General features: G+C 51.5%; 5 protein-coding genes across 5 annotated transcripts; 3 read left to right on the top strand and 2 right to left on the bottom strand.

The window, feature by feature from the left end:
* Positions 1 to 1,640: 1,640 nt before the first annotated feature.
* Positions 1,641 to 5,245, bottom strand: STEHIDRAFT_61618 (uncharacterized protein; the record flags this gene model as incomplete). The annotated part of the gene is made up of 5 exons (XM_007306260.1): positions 1,641 to 2,446; positions 2,516 to 3,069; positions 3,115 to 3,497; positions 3,569 to 5,040; positions 5,098 to 5,245. 5 exons carry the CDS (start codon positions 5,243 to 5,245, stop codon positions 1,641 to 1,643), a joined length of 3,363 nt encoding a protein of 1,120 aa, XP_007306322.1.
* A 3,046-nt stretch (positions 5,246 to 8,291) lies between these two features.
* On the top strand, positions 8,292 to 8,821 carry STEHIDRAFT_159229 (uncharacterized protein; the record flags this gene model as incomplete). The annotated part of the gene is made up of 3 exons (XM_007306599.1): positions 8,292 to 8,604; positions 8,660 to 8,674; positions 8,739 to 8,821. 3 exons carry the CDS (start codon positions 8,292 to 8,294, stop codon positions 8,819 to 8,821), a joined length of 411 nt encoding a protein of 136 aa, XP_007306661.1.
* Positions 8,822 to 9,192: 371 nt separating this feature from the next.
* STEHIDRAFT_112905 (uncharacterized protein) lies at positions 9,193 to 13,087 on the top strand (the record flags this gene model as incomplete). Its single annotated transcript, XM_007306598.1, has 3 exons — positions 9,193 to 9,430; positions 9,483 to 12,659; positions 12,714 to 13,087. 3 exons carry the CDS (start codon positions 9,193 to 9,195, stop codon positions 13,085 to 13,087), a joined length of 3,789 nt encoding a protein of 1,262 aa, XP_007306660.1.
* Positions 13,088 to 13,542: 455 nt separating this feature from the next.
* On the bottom strand, positions 13,543 to 14,622 carry STEHIDRAFT_112904 (uncharacterized protein; the record flags this gene model as incomplete). Its single annotated transcript, XM_007306597.1, has 5 exons — positions 13,543 to 13,721; positions 13,757 to 14,157; positions 14,186 to 14,250; positions 14,327 to 14,356; positions 14,440 to 14,622. 5 exons carry the CDS (start codon positions 14,620 to 14,622, stop codon positions 13,543 to 13,545), a joined length of 858 nt encoding a protein of 285 aa, XP_007306659.1.
* Positions 14,623 to 15,630: 1,008 nt separating this feature from the next.
* Positions 15,631 to 16,254, top strand: STEHIDRAFT_159226 (uncharacterized protein; the record flags this gene model as incomplete). Its single annotated transcript, XM_007306596.1, has 1 exon — positions 15,631 to 16,254. The coding sequence occupies one exon, from the start codon at positions 15,631 to 15,633 to the stop codon at positions 16,252 to 16,254; it is 624 nt and encodes a 207-aa protein (XP_007306658.1).
* Between the last annotated feature and the right edge of the window lie 468 nt (positions 16,255 to 16,722).

Raw genomic sequence — 16,722 nt, 5'->3', positions numbered from 1 at the left:
GGCGATCCATCTTTCGCAAAACCTGCTGTTTTTCTGGCTTTTGATCATCCCGCACATCGTCCTCATTGTCGCCGACGTCAGGTACCCACATTCCACAGCCATCTCACCTGCGTCTACGAATGCGCACTGGTCGCTACTTAAGTACTTAGAATTTGCGTCATTTTCAGACTGGAGAGGACCCCTGCGTATGCTGACAGAGGTCCCATCCGAAAACCCCCAAAATCGGTCGTTTTCGTCGCACGATTTTGGGGGTGTTTTCGTCGCATCAGGGATGGGACATCGGATTTTTGGCCATTTCCGTCGCACGTCGGATGGAACATCACTCCGCATAAGGCCTTCCCGAACCCTGGTCGTCAAAAATTTTCCCCAAATCATGTTTTTGGCTGTGTTTGCCAAGTTTTTACCCCATTTTTTGCGTCCCCGAGAGACATTTTCGTCGCATAGCGGGATGGAACATCAGCGTCGAAAAGCCGTTTTCGTCGCACTACGGATCGGACGAAACGCGATTTTTCGCTCAAAATTCGTCGCATCAGGATGGGACCTCCGTTAGCATACGCAGGGGTCCTGACTGGAGTCGATATGAGACATCGTGAGAAGACTCCCGTTATTCTTGCTTGGTTCTCTCTTCCAATATGACCTACCCACAAACCGCCTACCTCTGTTGCATACCAGACCACAGCCGCAAAATCCACCAATAACTATATAGGTACATCTACGATACGATTATATATCCCTGAATGTAGTTTATACCAGCCCCTTCCCCTCATCTCCTAGATATCATCTTTTCGGCTTGGCTTTTGGGCCACACAGAGCAAACCAATGAAAACCCGATCTGTTCGCTGTTGACATGCATATGTGAGTGCTCAAAGAGTTTGACCATGAATAATGTGTGAATACTACAAAAGGGACATGTGTTTGTGACGGCGACGAGCGGGCTACACGACAAGGCGACAACGCACGCGGCACGAGAGTGTGGGGCACTATACGACACGTATACGATAGAGTCCACGAGCTCAAGCCTGTCAGAGAGTGTGTATGCGGCAGCTGAGGCAATCGTCTTCAACGACGTCGAGGACGGCGCTGAGTCGGGGGAGTGTAGGGCGGGTGGCGCTATAGGGGCATGTTGACGACGCGGGTCCGATGAGGGTCAAAAGACGGGGCCGCAGGTAATGGAAAGTGTTGCTGGTACCCGCGCAGCTGTCGCACACACACAGACACGCGTTGCGATTCTGAGTGGAGACCACTGGAAGTCGCAACGAAACAAATTAGTCAGTTTTATTCAGGTGGCATGCTCATGCATCAATAAGTTCTGTTTCGCCATTGAAAATCACCCATCAGAGTCAACTTCGCCGACCAGGGACGATTCGACACTTGTTCTTTGTAGCGGTAGAGCGTAGGGCGGACATGGAAGCGGTGATGATCAGGTAGCAGGAGTGACTGCCACTTGAAGACCGTTCGGGGAAGAAGCATGAGATTATAAGCGACACTGATTTACATCGAACCTACAGCCCTCAGTCATCCTACTACTCCTACGTCGCTGAGACATCAAGCCTCCATACCATTTTCTCCAGACAAATCTTCATGTTCGTGCATAAAAGCCGCCGTCATGAGCTACGGAGACATTAGTGTCGGTTCAAACTTCACGCAGAGCACAGGAGCAAAATGGCGGTCATACACACCCTGTCGAGAGGATATACGTGAATCAGTTTCTCTTCGCCGATCGTCATTGGGAGCTTGCGGAAATGGCATAGCACTTGCGACGCGTCTATAATCTGAACTTGCTCCAGTATGTCTTGGCGAAGGTAGCCACCTACGAATCCTTCGTGGAGGCAGGCTCGCTGCAAACTGAAGTTGCTGTCGACCGGGAGGGAAGAGTATTCCTTAACTAGCAAGAATATTGACGATGTGAGGTGGGGAGAGTTGTGCAACCCTTTAGGAAAGAATGGAGTATCCCTGGATATGTCGACGACGTGATGCCGGTGCTCAAAGATACTGATTACGCTTCCTGCACCAGTCCTTCCGGATAGAGTTCGAAAGATGATGTTGCTGTCGCCTGCGATGGAGTTGGAGGTGCAATAGCGTACGCCACGAATAGATACCTTTGTGGCCTTAAGGTGTTGGCGAGAGAGATGTATGTGGCGGAGGGTGGCTGGGCCCTGATCAGAGTAGGCGTTCGTGTGATGTTTTTCGTTCATATACGTTACGAGCATGCGGTATAAGTAGTCTGGCATCAATTCTTCCTCGCCATCTTGCATAAGAACGGTTGGTGGGTGAGTCGGATCGACGAGATAGGCCCGGCGTGTGCCCCGAGAGTCCCGAGAACATACGGTTTCCCATGTTGTGATCATCTTGGATACGTGCGTTCGCACTGCATCATTGTCGGACAGTATAGCCTTCAAGTTCGCTGAACGACCCGAGCTATTCATCATAGTCGACTCCATTTCACCTAGCTCGTGTAAATCAGAGGGGTTAATATAACCAAGTGCTCTGCTACGAAAATACAATGAAAATGCACCTGATTTCCCGTTCAAATTGAGTTCCTGCATGACATGGATGTCCCTTTCGTAGTGGGGAGCACTGTGGGCATGAGTTGGTCCTAGTTCGGTCAGGGTCTCGGGCACATGGAGAGCGGCGTGATGGTTGGGAACAAGTTTAATGTCTTTGTATAATTCGAGTAGGGTTGTGAGGTATCGGTGAATGCTGCTCCTGTAGAGTTCGATTTGCGCGGGGCTGAGTTCACGAAGATTGACGAGGAGAACTGCGCGTATGAGATCGAGTGCGTTGCTCAACATCGCTTTGCGACGCTCCGAAGTTCCATCAATAGCCCAGAGTCGGATAAGGGTGAAGGGAAGATGGACCGTGAATATGACCAGCCATTGATTGGCAGATAACTTGGACTTCTTCAGGAGAGCCCATTCGAGCGGGAAAGACCCCACCCATGATGGAAGCTCGCATCTCTTGATGTCCTCTCGAACGGCGCTTATCGTCTCTCTTCCAAAGACGATACGATCGTTCGCATTGCCGGAGGTGGAAGATTCTTGAGGGAGTCCCCCACCTTCGTTTCTCTCGCTCTATTATCATCAATTCAGAACAAATACAACAACCGAAGAGAACGTGCGTACCCAGGCTAAAAGTTGTTTATACATCCCCTCCTTCGTGAGAGTAAAGTTTAACCTGCGTTCGAAGGAAAGATGACGAAAAATATCTTCCTTGTAGTTCCTGCTCAGTGTCCTGAAACCTACCCCATCTCGCACTGCTTTTGAGAGGTCGGACATCTTTTTGAGTATATCGGTCGAACGCTCAGTGTCTCGCACATCCTTCGTTTTATACGTCCCTGGAGGGGCATTGAAGTCGACGCCTTCGCAATCGACCTCCATGGCATGATCTGACACAACAGAGTTCAGCTGTGACCCTTCAGTCATCGTCGATGTCGAGAAAGCCGACTCGTTATCACCACTCGGTGCGAATGATTTGTCTGCATTTTCGCTCGCGGAGAGCTGCGAGCAGACATCCCTATGCTTTAAAAGGGTTTTAGAAGCTGTGGGCAGAGACTTCAGAGGCAACGTACCCATGATATAAGATTGTCTGCAAGTTGCCATTTTGTACCCGCTGTTCCTATGCCTCGGTCTCGGCATGCGTGCCATAGGACAACCCTCTTGAGCCTTTCGAGAGTCTGATGACGATCGCGACTGACGTCTTCGAGGAATTGTGTACAATGTGCCAGTTCTTCATCTGTCGGACGAGGAAAGCGTTCGGCATTGATTTGGCCTGTACCCTCGCCATCCTCAGCCTCTGGATCGATCATCCAAGCCCGTCGCATATGAAATTCGAGTATACCGAGCCAGAAAATGTGCATGGACTCGAGATCCACGTTGTGTATGGGATCCCAATTCGGAACACGTAGGAGTGGAGTCCACCGAATGCCCGTTCTCTTATATAAAGCCTCTCGTTCGGTCTTGGATGACGCATCTCTCCATTCCTTTGCGTTTTTGATGTGCTCCTCCAGGTCGCGTTTCGGCCAATGTGACTCGTCGAGATCGTGGATGTCTCTCTTCCGTATGCGGCAGCGTGAACAGATCTCGACCATCCGGTAGTCTGCAAACCCAGCAACCTGTCTGGCGGCGTCCATGTCGGAAATCAGAGGGGAGATGATGCACCGTGTACAGCGCCCGCGGGAATATTTCGCTGTTCTGGATATCCAGACACCAGGATCGAAGAAAGGCAACGCGTTGTCCACGATGATATCAAGCACGTAATTGATCTGTGCTCGGGAGGGGCCATTACGACCAGGCAAAGCGCCGACGAAGTAGCGATTCTGTGGTAAGTGTCGGAGGGCAGGGGGAAAGTTGAGAAGGACAAGCCATATTGCCGTCGAGGAGTATGACGCCCTTGCTATCTTATTGTGGAAAGGATTGAAGCCGTCGATGGAGAGACTGAAGACGAGGCGCAACTCGCCCTTTGGTCCAGCTAAGAAGTGCTTTCCGTCGGGCCCTTTGAGGTTTCGAAGTGTGGTGCCGTCCCATATATCGCGAAGTATTCCATCGCTGCTGATACTGGGATGCTCAAGGGCATCTTCCACACCAGGCCGTGCGAGAAGTCGAGCAAGCCATTCTCCCATCTCCTGATGAAGGAATTTCTTGATGGGAACTTTGTGTTCCTGCCCCTCGATGCGGACAGTGTTACAGAGCAAAGCGCCACATATCGAAGACGAATCAGGGTCTGGCTTTCCCGGACATGTTGTAGGCATAGAGGTTTGATCATGTGGAGTGTACGGCAATAGATAATGACAGGAGGGACAGCAGATGTATGGTCGTGTCACTGGATCCAAGCGGTATTGGGAAATTATCGTGCGAGGATCTGAAGGGATCTCGGATGCGACGCTGGCCAAGTCTGGGGCCGTTTCTGCTATCGATCTCATACCAGCAAGCAGGACCTTAGTCCCATCCCGTGGTACATGGTATAGGATATTCATTGTGAGAACGGTGATGTACATCGCAATGAGAGTTGGATGTGTGGGGCCACTCGGAGAAAAATAAAATCCTGAGATAGAGCGCAAGTCAGGGTGAGGCTGCTTCCGAAGCCTACAAGGAGACAGACCGGAATTGACAACTCGTCGCTTCGAATCACTCAAGACCGATCGCTGACGGTGCCACTCCACCTCCTTCTGCGTATCCAGCACGATGAGTGCATTCTCAACTCGCTCTAACAAGCCCTCGCAAACTGCTTTCTGACGCTCCAATATCATACGCTCTGATAAGAAGGATTCGAGCTCTTGAAAGATAGAGCATAGCTTCGATTCGACGAGAAGGAAGTGCTGATTTATCCGTGGCTTCAGCATCAGTGGGTGGTGACCTGTGTTGGCTTCAGTCATATGCTGGCGGCGATGATAGCTGGCCTGATCCTTCGGTTCGTGAACAAAGACCAGAGATCCCGTGGCCGATATGTCCACAAGAGCGCAGATAGTGTCATCGAGTGCGGCGATGCGGGCATCGAGACGAATCAGGTTAGAGGATGGGTTGGGATGAGGATCGGAAGAATGTGCATGAGAAGAGCTGGAGTCGGCGAATGCTGCATAGCGAGGCTGTGTGGAGGCTGTGGTGGGTTGAACAGGTCCTGTCCCGTCTGGACGAGCAAATCGCTCTGGAAGGGGCGGGAGAGTATGCTCCAGTTGTGCTTCAAGAGCCTGTAGCGCAGTAGCTCGCGCGATACCGCGTTGGCGCTGCTCTTTTCTCGACTTCATGTGGCTCGTGGAGGAGAAAAAGAGCTAATAGACGTCAAGGACGCTGAACAGCATGAATGTGTAGTACAGAATATTCTGACGTGAAAACCCCAAGTAGTGGAGGAAGTAAGTGCTGGGTCCGCGAGGTTCTCCAAAAGTATACACACAAGATGTATCGGCGGACCGACTCTTCCGCTTTTTCTCGATAGAGAATCGCATGCTGATGAGTCGGATGATGTACCATCAGAGAGGGAGACTATTTCAGTGCGCGAATGGGGCCTGAAGGCCTGACCGGCCGTCCGCGTCAGCACCCGAGAGGATAGCCTCAGGGCCCCCTATTCTTCAAGGACCCGCAAGAAGAGAGTGGAGAAACATATTTCCCACTTGGACAATATCAATCGTACATAAAGAAGATTTAGAGCGTAAGACGGTTCCATACGGGGATCACCCGAAGAAAACGGAGAACAGATGCTTCCAGCACCGGCAGTGGCGAGTGGGGAAGGAAGCCAACGATATGGACACCATTCGGAGCTTATCGGAGTCCGTGGAATTTGGAAGCCCGCAGCTGGGCTGCACTGGCAACTGTCTCGAAGCTCATGATCAAGCACGGGCTGGGTCGCTTTGTTTGTAAATTACATACCTAGGGAGGTTTGTATTTTACCCCAGCTCTTCCTTTACTGAACGACGGAATTCGCTCATACATTTTCATCACGATGCAAATCCATACGTTTGCGAGGAGGCGAAAAAGCTACAGCAGAGGATCAGCAGAATTTTATATGGCGGCGCTCGGATGGGGACTTGATCGAGATACACTATGGCAGGCATGGTCAACGGCGACATAATGTATGAAAGTACCCGGCAGTCCTGACTTGAGGGAGCACACCCCCGTGCCTGGAGTGACCCTGAGATCGTGTATGTCAAGACGATACCAGCGTCCTTGAAAAGTGCAGAATACAAACTCACCTTGCCGTACGGAAAAACCCCACACTGCTCCTATCCATTCATGACGCACGATAAACACGCCCTTCCTTGGGAGTAAGAGTTCCGTCAGGGTATTTCTAAGCTCGTGTTAACTGTCAGTGCTCGTCTTGCGACGCACTGAGGGAGTGCGGCAGATAGTGAGGATAGCATCGAAGGGGATCAAGGGATTGATGAAAGGATGCATGTGCTGGAAGGTGAGACGGATGTCATGAAGGGAGTAGTGTGTAGTATGACATTGAAACGAACCGATATGCGACTTGTAGACCTTCATCTGATGATCATTTTTAATGGATTACGGACTGACTCAATGGGACTGGGCGTCGAAGTACCAAGGGATGCTTTTGAGAGGTAAAGAGGGGACAAATCCTCTTAGCGGCAGATGCGAGTGTATTCGCAGCTGCGCTACAGAGGAGAGAAAAGGTGTCTTGAAGATTCAGGTACAAGCAAGCCAGGACGAGCGTTGGCAAGCATCGTAGGCGGTGAACTCTGAGCGCTGAGCCTGGGCGCGACAATTTCGATCTCCGCGTTGAATTTTAAGGAACGCAAGAAGCCAGTTCAACTGGGGTAACGCGGCCGACCCAACCGCCTTCCTTTCTTGGATGCACCCAGCCGCGCGGCTCCGGTCCGCCACACGCCTGCGCCACGCGAGCGCGGACTCTGCCTTCGTCTCGACGCTGCCGCCTCGAGTCTCTCAATGGTGTTGTATGAGGTTGCATGTTCTATCGGACAACTCTGAATGTATTAAAAGGATCCCATACAGTGGATAAATATGAGTGTAAACAAAGTAATCAAAGGCAGTCTGTATTTGGCCTGCATACTTATCTGAAACTGGAGGGTTGACAAAATACGCCATACCCACACTCGCCAGGCACGGACAACTTACGCCACCTTCCGTTTTGGGCACATCTGCGTCTGCTTGTCGAGGACTTATCCCGCCCAAAAGAAACATTCTTTTTTCGTTTATTCTCGCGTTAAATCTCGGTGGATCGCGCGCTCGAGCTAGGTTCCGCGTCAGCGGAGACCTAGCTCGAGCGTGCGATCCACCGGTTAGGTTGGTTAGGTTCTGGTTAGGTTCTGGTTAGGTTCTGGTTAGGTTAGTTAGGTTCAGTTAGGTTCAGTTAGGGTTAGGTTCCCCCCGAGCGTTAGCGAGGCCGAACATAAAAAAATGCCCGAACGAGTCTTTAGTGTGCCCACCTGAGAGGATCCGGCTTGGGGGACCCCCCGAGCGCAGCGAGGGAGGGGAGGATCCTCGAACGGTGGGTACTCTTCGGGCGCAACAACGAAAAACATTGTTAAACAATATCTCAGTCTTCCCAAACCGGTGACAGAAATGAGCAGTTAAATTCTCTGATAAGTGTCGATGTTGCCCACTGTGGCGCATCTCGTCGTGTGCCTGGTGCCCCTGCCGAGTATGACTGTGGCGTATGTTGTATATACTCATGAAACTGTGAGGCAGGACCACTAGTACTGAAGAGTTTCAAATTTATCGAGTCAAGCCAAGACATATGGGCGGGTGTACTCGTACTTTTCGGCTTCAGCATTCAGCACTCCCACTCGTTTTGCCCATCTATCCTACCCTGATACAACCACAATGACTCCACCTTCAAAGCCTTTGGCAGCTTCTAGTAAGCGAGGAGCCACCTTTGTCAACTATACACCTGCAGAGGCACAGGGAACGAAGAGTAAAAAAGGGCACGCACACTGGCTGGCGACGGAAATCCCCATCGAGCATCTAGTCCAAACCGAAACACAGCGCAAACAAATCTCCTCTATCCATCAGCACGGTCAGCTAGAAGACCACAGCTTTGAGGCCTCCGACTCAAAGGACCAGATGATAGCTAAAGCGCTTCTCGCTCGATGCGGTCTCGATACAGCCTCATTGGACAACCTCAAGGCTCGTTGGAGTAGGCGGTGGTCCTGGTCATCGAGGGGGTCAAAGACTGATGAACGCTATGATAGAGTTCTGTATCAATGGTACGTACCTGCTTGTTTTGAGGGAATCAAGCGAGACGAGAGAGACCCGATGGTGTTTCATCAGTAAATGTGGTTATGCTGAGGGAGAGGTTGGAACGAAGGAGCGACATGTTCCTTTACCATTCACCGAGTGCCTTGGACATGTAGAGGTCTCTAGGATGGCGTCAACCGGAAATATCATCCGTGTACGTGGATACTTCGCCCAGCCCTCCTTTGTGACTTGTCCCTCCACGCACACTCAGCAAGTTCACTCAACGCCAACCCCAGCTCTCGCTTGCGATCCGTACGCGATGGGCGACGAACGTCCACGGGGGAGCTAGCTCGGATAGAGCCATTAGGTAGTGAGGGTAGCTGCACTGCCTCGGTGTTCGATTGGGCGGGTACATCAGTGCGTCACACCACGATATAAGGCACGTCTATGACAATCTTTGCTTCTACCGTAGCTCGACCAAGCAGTTTTCCAATCGTGCCCAACGCTACTTACAGGTCTACATCATCGAATTGAAGCTCCCACTACTATGAAAACCGCCATTTCGAACGAGTGGGACACGTTGTTGACTATCGAGGACGCATCAGATGAAGACGAACTAGACAAAAGATCGGTGTCGACTCTCCACTGGTCTCCCAGCCCCCAACCGCGATCTCCTTCTCCCCCGCTTGTTGTTTCGAGCCACCACCCTGTGGAGACGAGGACAGAAGTTGAATGGAAGCGTATAGAGGCTGAGAAAAGAAAGCAAGCTCGGCAAGGACGCTATGGTAAGTCATTTGAAAATGGGAACCTTCGCTTTGTACCGACCCATATATACAGACCCCAAGTATGTCGAAAAGCGCGGTCGTGTGTTTTTCTCCAACGACGGGACCTTATACTTCTCCCCGAATTGCCGCAAGCTCCCTCGATGGCAGCCGCCGCACAGAGACTTCGATCCCAAAACTCTCCGAGAGCTCCAGCTCCCGGTCTGGTATAAGCGTCCCGAGGTCGTTTGGAAGTCCTGCGTCATGATCAACATGCCTTTCAATGGCGTTTTTGCTTGCCTCCGAGACCAGTACTGTCGGCAATTAGAATTCAATTCGTCGAGAAACGTCTGGCGTCTCAGTCCTCACGTACAACAACTTTGGAGTGTGGCCCTCGATGCCATCGAGAAGTGTCTTTGGTCCATCAGGGATGGTTCTTTGGGTATGGCTTCACTGATGGAACTACCACCACGGCCGGATCATCTTTTTCGACAGGAGTTTAGACTCCGTGGAGCAGCAAACTCGGGTATCGTTGAAGCTCGCAATCGTATGATTGCGTGGATCAGCGCCTTTTTCTTTTTCGTGCGTTGCTGTGATAGGGTAGTTCCTCTTGCTTCCGACGACCCACTATCCGAACCTTCTGCTCATCTGGCCAAATCGTATCCCAGCTTATTTACGTGGCTCCCGAAATGGTTCAGAATCCTAGTGAGGGCGCATCCCGAGTTGCAGGGTTGGCTGAGCTCGGTGAGGACCTACTGGTCCAACGTTGACAAGGAAAACATACCGGGCCTCTTCTTCGATTTCGATCATTACGGAACAGCTGCACCGCCGCTCTCCTGGCTATACGAAAACGGCATTCCAGTGTGGTATCCTTGGAGAGAGAAGGAGATGCAGTTAGCAGCGACGGATCCCCTCATAGCTCGATTCAAACCCCCAGAGTCTATTTTGGAAGAGGCCGAGGACGAGCGATATGAGGAGGAACATGCGCGATGGGAGGCTGGCTTGGAAGCAGAGGTGGAAACGCGGCAACGCTACGACCGTGATCTGTCACGTCAGCGAAGAGAACAAGAAGGTCGCTCAGTATCCCATAGGACGCGCGCTCGAATTATGCGTCCATCACGTTCTCTGATGTCCGCCGGTACGACGCAACGTCCACCAATTTCGTTCGCTCCCATTACGAGTCACTCGCTTTCATCGACGCAGTTTGCGACGCCCGTGGCGCCGCATGAATCCCATGATAGGCTTTCCAACTCTAGAACGTTTGAGTCATACTTCATAGCAGATGCATTTTCCGAAGCACCACCTATGCCCACTTTGGCGATGCCATCGTCGCTCTCGCCCTCATCTTCTTCACCGCTCGCGAGACCACCTAGTCCATCACACCCTTTGAACAACTCGTCGAGTTTTCCCCTCGTGCAGACCCCTGCCACTCCGTCTCCGCACTTGCATTTGCCCGTTCCATCGCCCGCGTCTCCGCCCAACGCGTCGACCTTGCTGCCCAACCCATCCGTTGCTTCTCATACGGCGTCCAGCCCCCCCTCCGTCACATGTTTTTCTCCACCGCTCGCAAGGCTACCTAGTCCACCACTTCCTTCGGACGACTCGTCGAATTTTCCCCTCACGAAGACACCTGCCACGCCGTCTTCGCACTCGCATTTGCCCGTTCTGTCACTCGCGTCTCCGCCCAACGCGTCGACCTTGCTGCACGACTCGTCCGTTACATCTCATACGTCATCTAACTCCCACTCTGTCATATCTGCGTCCACGCACACTTCAGATATGTATCAGTGTCAGGTCCCGGCTCGTCCCTACGGACAAGATCTTGTAGCCTTCTTCCATCGTCACTCAGCAGAAAACGCGATAATTGAGAGCCACGAGGCGCCCGAAGAAAGGGATTGTAGGATCCGTCGCGACAAAATCAACGGCAGTGTTAGAATCTACGAATGGGCAGAGGAGCTTGCAGTCCAGGGTAGCTTCATGGTTCTTTCGATGTCGGAGAGGAAGTACACCGACGTGCATGCACGTATGGAAGGCGCCAGGGAGCTACTAGCTAATACGGCGCTTTCCCACCTCTACGATTCACATCGCAACGAACTCCATTTCGTGTCCGCTATCGATACATTTTGCCCCCCCAAGATACAAAAGTATCGTCAACTTCATCCCGAGTTCATCGACGAAGAGGAAGAGCGCACATTCAGCCCTGAGATCGACGCCTCTACCGGTACACGAAGTATTACATTTGAAGACGACGCTGTGGCGGTGGCGACCATTCGTTTTGGTTTCAATCCACGATCAGTGGAGTCAGTTGAGTCCAAGGTCGATCGAGAGATGTGGAAAATAGTTCTTAGCAAGCTCCAGAGCATGGCACCATCGTTGGATACGGTCTCGTCGTCTCTTGCTCAAGGAATTTGGGAGTTTCTCGAATCTTTTGCCAAGGAGCCCACTCATAATGTGTCCAAACACCCCACCGAGACGCAGTCCTCTTTTGCAGCCAGAGTCGTCCCCTCTTCCACCGCCGATACACCGATGTCCACCATTCCTCTCGGCAGCGGCCTCCGCGCAGTGATCCGAGACCTGGTATACATTCACCAGAGCCCACACGCTACGACTGGACCCGACGCTGGACCACGCGTTGGGGGGAAACACAATGTCGACCATGAAGCAACCTCACCCCTTTCGAAAATGTGGACCATCGACTCCCCAACTCTTGTGATGGTTGGTCGCGGACGAGCGATGGAGGCCTCGCACCAGCCTTCGGCACTCACGTCCATGACCACTTGCTCTGATCAGTGGTGCCTCGTAGTAACCTCCGCATGCGATGCATTACATGCAAGTAGGTTACTTGCCGGTGGACTCGACACCACTGACGTTGCTCTCCATCTGTGCGAGCGAGCTATACCGTTCCGAACCGTGGTGTGGAGAGGCCCGATGGAGCCGGAGCATCGACCAAAACCAAAACCCGTACGTTTCGATGGGCATGTTTGGAATAGTTGGGACTATCGCGAGTACCTGCGGGAGCGATCCGATCTTTTGCGAATTCCCTGGATCAGGCGCGCGTGTTACTTAGCTGGTGGGATTTTGTGGCGTATAGCAAACGAGGTTTGTGGACCACCGTCTAGGGAGATGATAGAAAAAGGACCTTCTGAGGGAGCCAGACGCGGCGAGCACGCTTCCAATATCCGCGGCTGGGTAGACGATGAACTTTCGGAGGATATCATGGCCTTGATGATAGGGCTTTATCTTTGCCCTCAATGTACGCACATTTCTTTTTGTCATTCATCAAACTCTCAACTAAGCAAATGAGCAGACCCTAGTCAAGAAGTTGATGAGCTCCGAGAACTTGCTTCTGGACAAGAGCAGGGACGAGCTAATCTCAAACGGCTTTCGTGGTGGCCCCTGCCCTCTACGTTTTGGCACTACAGCCTGGGAAGTCTGGGTCACTGGAGCCCACGGAATGAACAATGGTATACCGATCGTCGGAGAGATTTGGAGCTGTGTTATTTAGCAGATCAGGTGTCATCGAATCCTGTCCCTCCTAAGGGGGCAAAGCAGTGGAGGAATACCACAAAGTTCGGTGGGTTCAGTAGGCGCTTACTTACGATTACAGAGGACAATGCCGGTTCAATGATTCGTTCCGATGGTAAATCTTTGGAAGAGTCGGGACTGCCATACATATCTTAGGGATGTATTCTCCGCGGAATGGTTCTCCTAGGGATGTATAGCGCTTGTAAAGTTTGTTTTCCCAGTAATGTTTTGTGTGGTCTTGGTCGATTGTGGTCTTAGTCGATATCTGTGGAAATTATAGTAACTGCATCTATCGAACAGCTACTGAAAACTCGCTGGTGAGCCTGAGTTGCCGTTAGCCGGGATAAACAGAAGGCGCGTCGCAAAACATTGTGGCATATATTTCAAGGTAATCAACTACGACTCGAACATGAGGGCGAAGAGGAAGAAGAAAAGCTACGTATGTTGGGAATTTGATGATATATTAGGCTTTGAGCCACTGGACTAAGATGCCTGCGAGGGCCTTCTCGACAAGGATCAATCAGCGCAAACTATCCAAGATGTTGTCCGAAACGAAAGCATCAAGGAAAGAAAGTGGAACATTGGAAACCGATTGAGAGTCCAGGGTACATTCAAGACGAATTGGAGACATAGTTTGAGTTTGGGCCACGCAACGCGGCTAATATCCACCGTTTCCCAACCCCTGTCCAAAGAAAACTGACCAATTTTTGGCCTTTTCCTTTCCTTTCCTTGATCCACCGGCTCTCCTGCTCTTCTCGTTTTGGAGACTCCGCTCTGACCTCTCGCCCGCCTCAATGGCACCCATTGACGACGCCTCACACTCACCTGCCTCTGCAGGTAGGACCTCAAGAAGTCCTTCTATGACGAATGACCGAGCCGGCGATGCGACCAAGACTTCACGGCATGTGGGGCATTCGAACTGTGGTCCAAGAATTTGTGCTTCCGAGACCGAAGAGAGAGTTTGGATTGACCTCTGACTCTCTGGTGCTAGATCTCTACAGAGTGTGAAGAGACCGGACCGAAGTGAGTTTAGGATGGGGATCGCATCCGGTGAAGAGCGAGGATCTAAGCCGAGGCGGAGAACTTCATTGAGATGGTTGGGCCTCCAACGAAACTTCATAGCTTCTTCGTTCTTGTCCAGCTCGCGAGAAAACCAGGCGTGTAGACAGTCTGCACAAAACATATGACCGCAGGTAGTGCTACGTAATTGATGTTCAGCAGAACACCTGTAGCAGTCGGATAAATTACACTTACATGACGGGGTCAATTAGACGATCGTGACAGATGGGGCATGTTGTCAGAGCCTTAACAGTGTTTACCTGTGTCGGAGGTCGGAACATGAGGATCAATTTCATGGTTGCAACCACTGCTACTGAGGAGAAACAGTTGACGCACGATGTTGTCCGTGGGCCCTGCGTCCTTATCCTGGGACAGAAACGGTTATACAGACAACATGAGATAAGCTGCCATGCCCCGTGCTATCAGAAGATCCCGATACTGGTCCACACCTTTGTCAACGGCTCTTTCAAGTTCCCTGGTTCGCCAACATCCAGCAGCTTCTTCGACGGCCCGGGCACCTCCAGAAACTCTCCCTCATCGTTCTCCTCAATAGTACACACGACGTTGGTCGCGGAATCTCTAGAGTAGGGTTTATTCGTGGACCGGGAAGCGGAGGAGCGAGTAGCAGGCATGTCTCCTAGCGGATGCAGGTGCAGTGAGGGGAAAAGGCTCAAGAATGTCAAGAAGGAGCGCGCTAGCAGAGGATTCAGAGAGTGCAATTCCAAAGGCGGAGAAGAAAGGTCATGGATTGGGTCTTATTGGTCTCCGTTTTTTGGTCAAGCCATCGCGGTATCCATGCCCAAGCGCCCGTTACCCGCCACAGGAATAACCACATGCACACTGTTATCCCCGCACAGAAGACCATCGCTTCGCTCCGGCAGTTGCAGCGTTCAGCTCCTGGCCATCAAGTTACCTTGCTTGCTAGGTCCTTGTCCTGGAAGGGGAAAGAGTGGAGGTTTCAAAGGACGTGAGTGTTTTCGTGTTATTCTGGCCTCAGGGTATACTGCTGGTAATTGTTAGTCTCCCACAGGCAGACCTTGGTGTTAAAGATAAGATGTTCAACATGTCAAGGTCTGCTACGGAACGCGCCCCCGAGACCGTAGGTCGACCTTCGAGAACCAATGTCGGTATTAATGTTGGTGTTAACGCAGCAAAATGAAATTCGGCAAGCTGTGGCGAGCTGTGGCGCTCCAAGCCGCACTGATTGTTTGGGCTAAGATGTTATTTTGGCGAATCCAATTCAGACCCACAGCACGACACCTCCACTCTATCATATACTTTCTCTGCCGCGTCGCCTGCGACCGCGATAAGGCCTGACCTACGACGTCGAAATGTTTGGGAGATGCGTGTGGCGAGAGGTGGCGCTGGAGGACTGATCGTGAGAAGTTCTCTTCGGGTGGCTCCCCAATCCGACAACGGAGCACCGATAGTCCCTCTATAGTAAACTTATTGATTTGGTCTTTTCCGGCGCAGATAGAAGTATCTTTTGCACGAGGTGCACCTTTCCCAGCTGATTTTTCAGAGTCGGATCTCCCAGCTGGTAATTCGTTTTCCGCGCAAAATTTCAAGATATATTACCATACTGAGGTGCTCCGCACGCCCTTATATCTCTTCCCTCTCTCGGTCTCATTGCTCCTAGCATGGCGACCCACATTTCTCAGGGCTCTCAACGGCGCGTACGTCGCGTCAATACAATACAAAACCTTGGCAGGGTCGTTCTACCCACATCCGAGTCGATCCCTACCTCCTATCCCCCTCTAGACCGCTTTCATCCTATCCTCTCTGCAATACCGTCTGTGGAATGCCTCAATGCTGCATCTACCGACGACGAGGATAGACACACCTCCATGAACATTGTTCCTCCCCTCCATGCTCAAACCCAGTTTAGCATCAGAATCACCGACTCGATCCATCTGGTCGACTCTTCCAACCTTTCTTCTTCCTTCGACGACCTTTTTGGCCAGCGAGATATCGACCATGGTGTCTCTATCCCTTCTACGCACGCTGCCACCGATACCCTGAAACCTTCCATCCACAAAGTCGCCACTCCTCCTTCCGACACCGCTATGGCCCCTTCTGATGCAGCGACCCCTTCCACTCTCGATGTGTCTGATCATGGTGCTGGCATAGCTATGGCAGATAATGTCACAAATGCAGCCTCAGCTCCCTCGTCGGTCCATGGTCGGTCTACCAGGAGGGTGGTCGTAGTACTCAATGGTGACTCATACGCGATATCACCTGAGAAGGTCACTGAAGTTCACTAACTCCTTGATATATCAAGGAAGGCGTAGTATACTTAGCCATTGAAACCAGAGGGTTCAGTAAAGTGACTCGTCTCAGTACTTTAAAGTACTGAGGCTTCTGGGGCACTATGGTATAGTACTGTGCTAGTAAAAGTGCGCAATGCTGGTTTGTGGGTATAGTACTTTTGCTCGTTGTAGTACTTTCTGCTGGTATAGTACTTTTCGCTTGTTTAGTACTTTCTGCCAGCCTAGTACTTTCTGTTGCCGCAGTATTTTCTGCTGGTGTAGTACTTTCCACCCTCGTAGTACTTTCTGTTGGCGTAGTACTTTTCATCGGTGTAGTACTTTCCACCCTTGTAGTACTTTCTGTTGGCGTAGTACTTTCTGCCCTTGTAGTACTTTCTGCTGGCATCGTACTTTCCGCTGGCATCGTACTTTCTGCCGGCATAGTGCTTTCTGTCGACATAGTACTTTCTGTCGGCGTAGTAC

This window comes from Stereum hirsutum, assembly GCF_000264905.1.
Source record: "Stereum hirsutum FP-91666 SS1 unplaced genomic scaffold STEHIscaffold_11, whole genome shotgun sequence".
Taxonomy (NCBI): Eukaryota; Fungi; Basidiomycota; class Agaricomycetes; order Russulales; family Stereaceae; genus Stereum; species Stereum hirsutum.
This window is presented reverse-complemented; position numbering and strand designations above follow the sequence as displayed.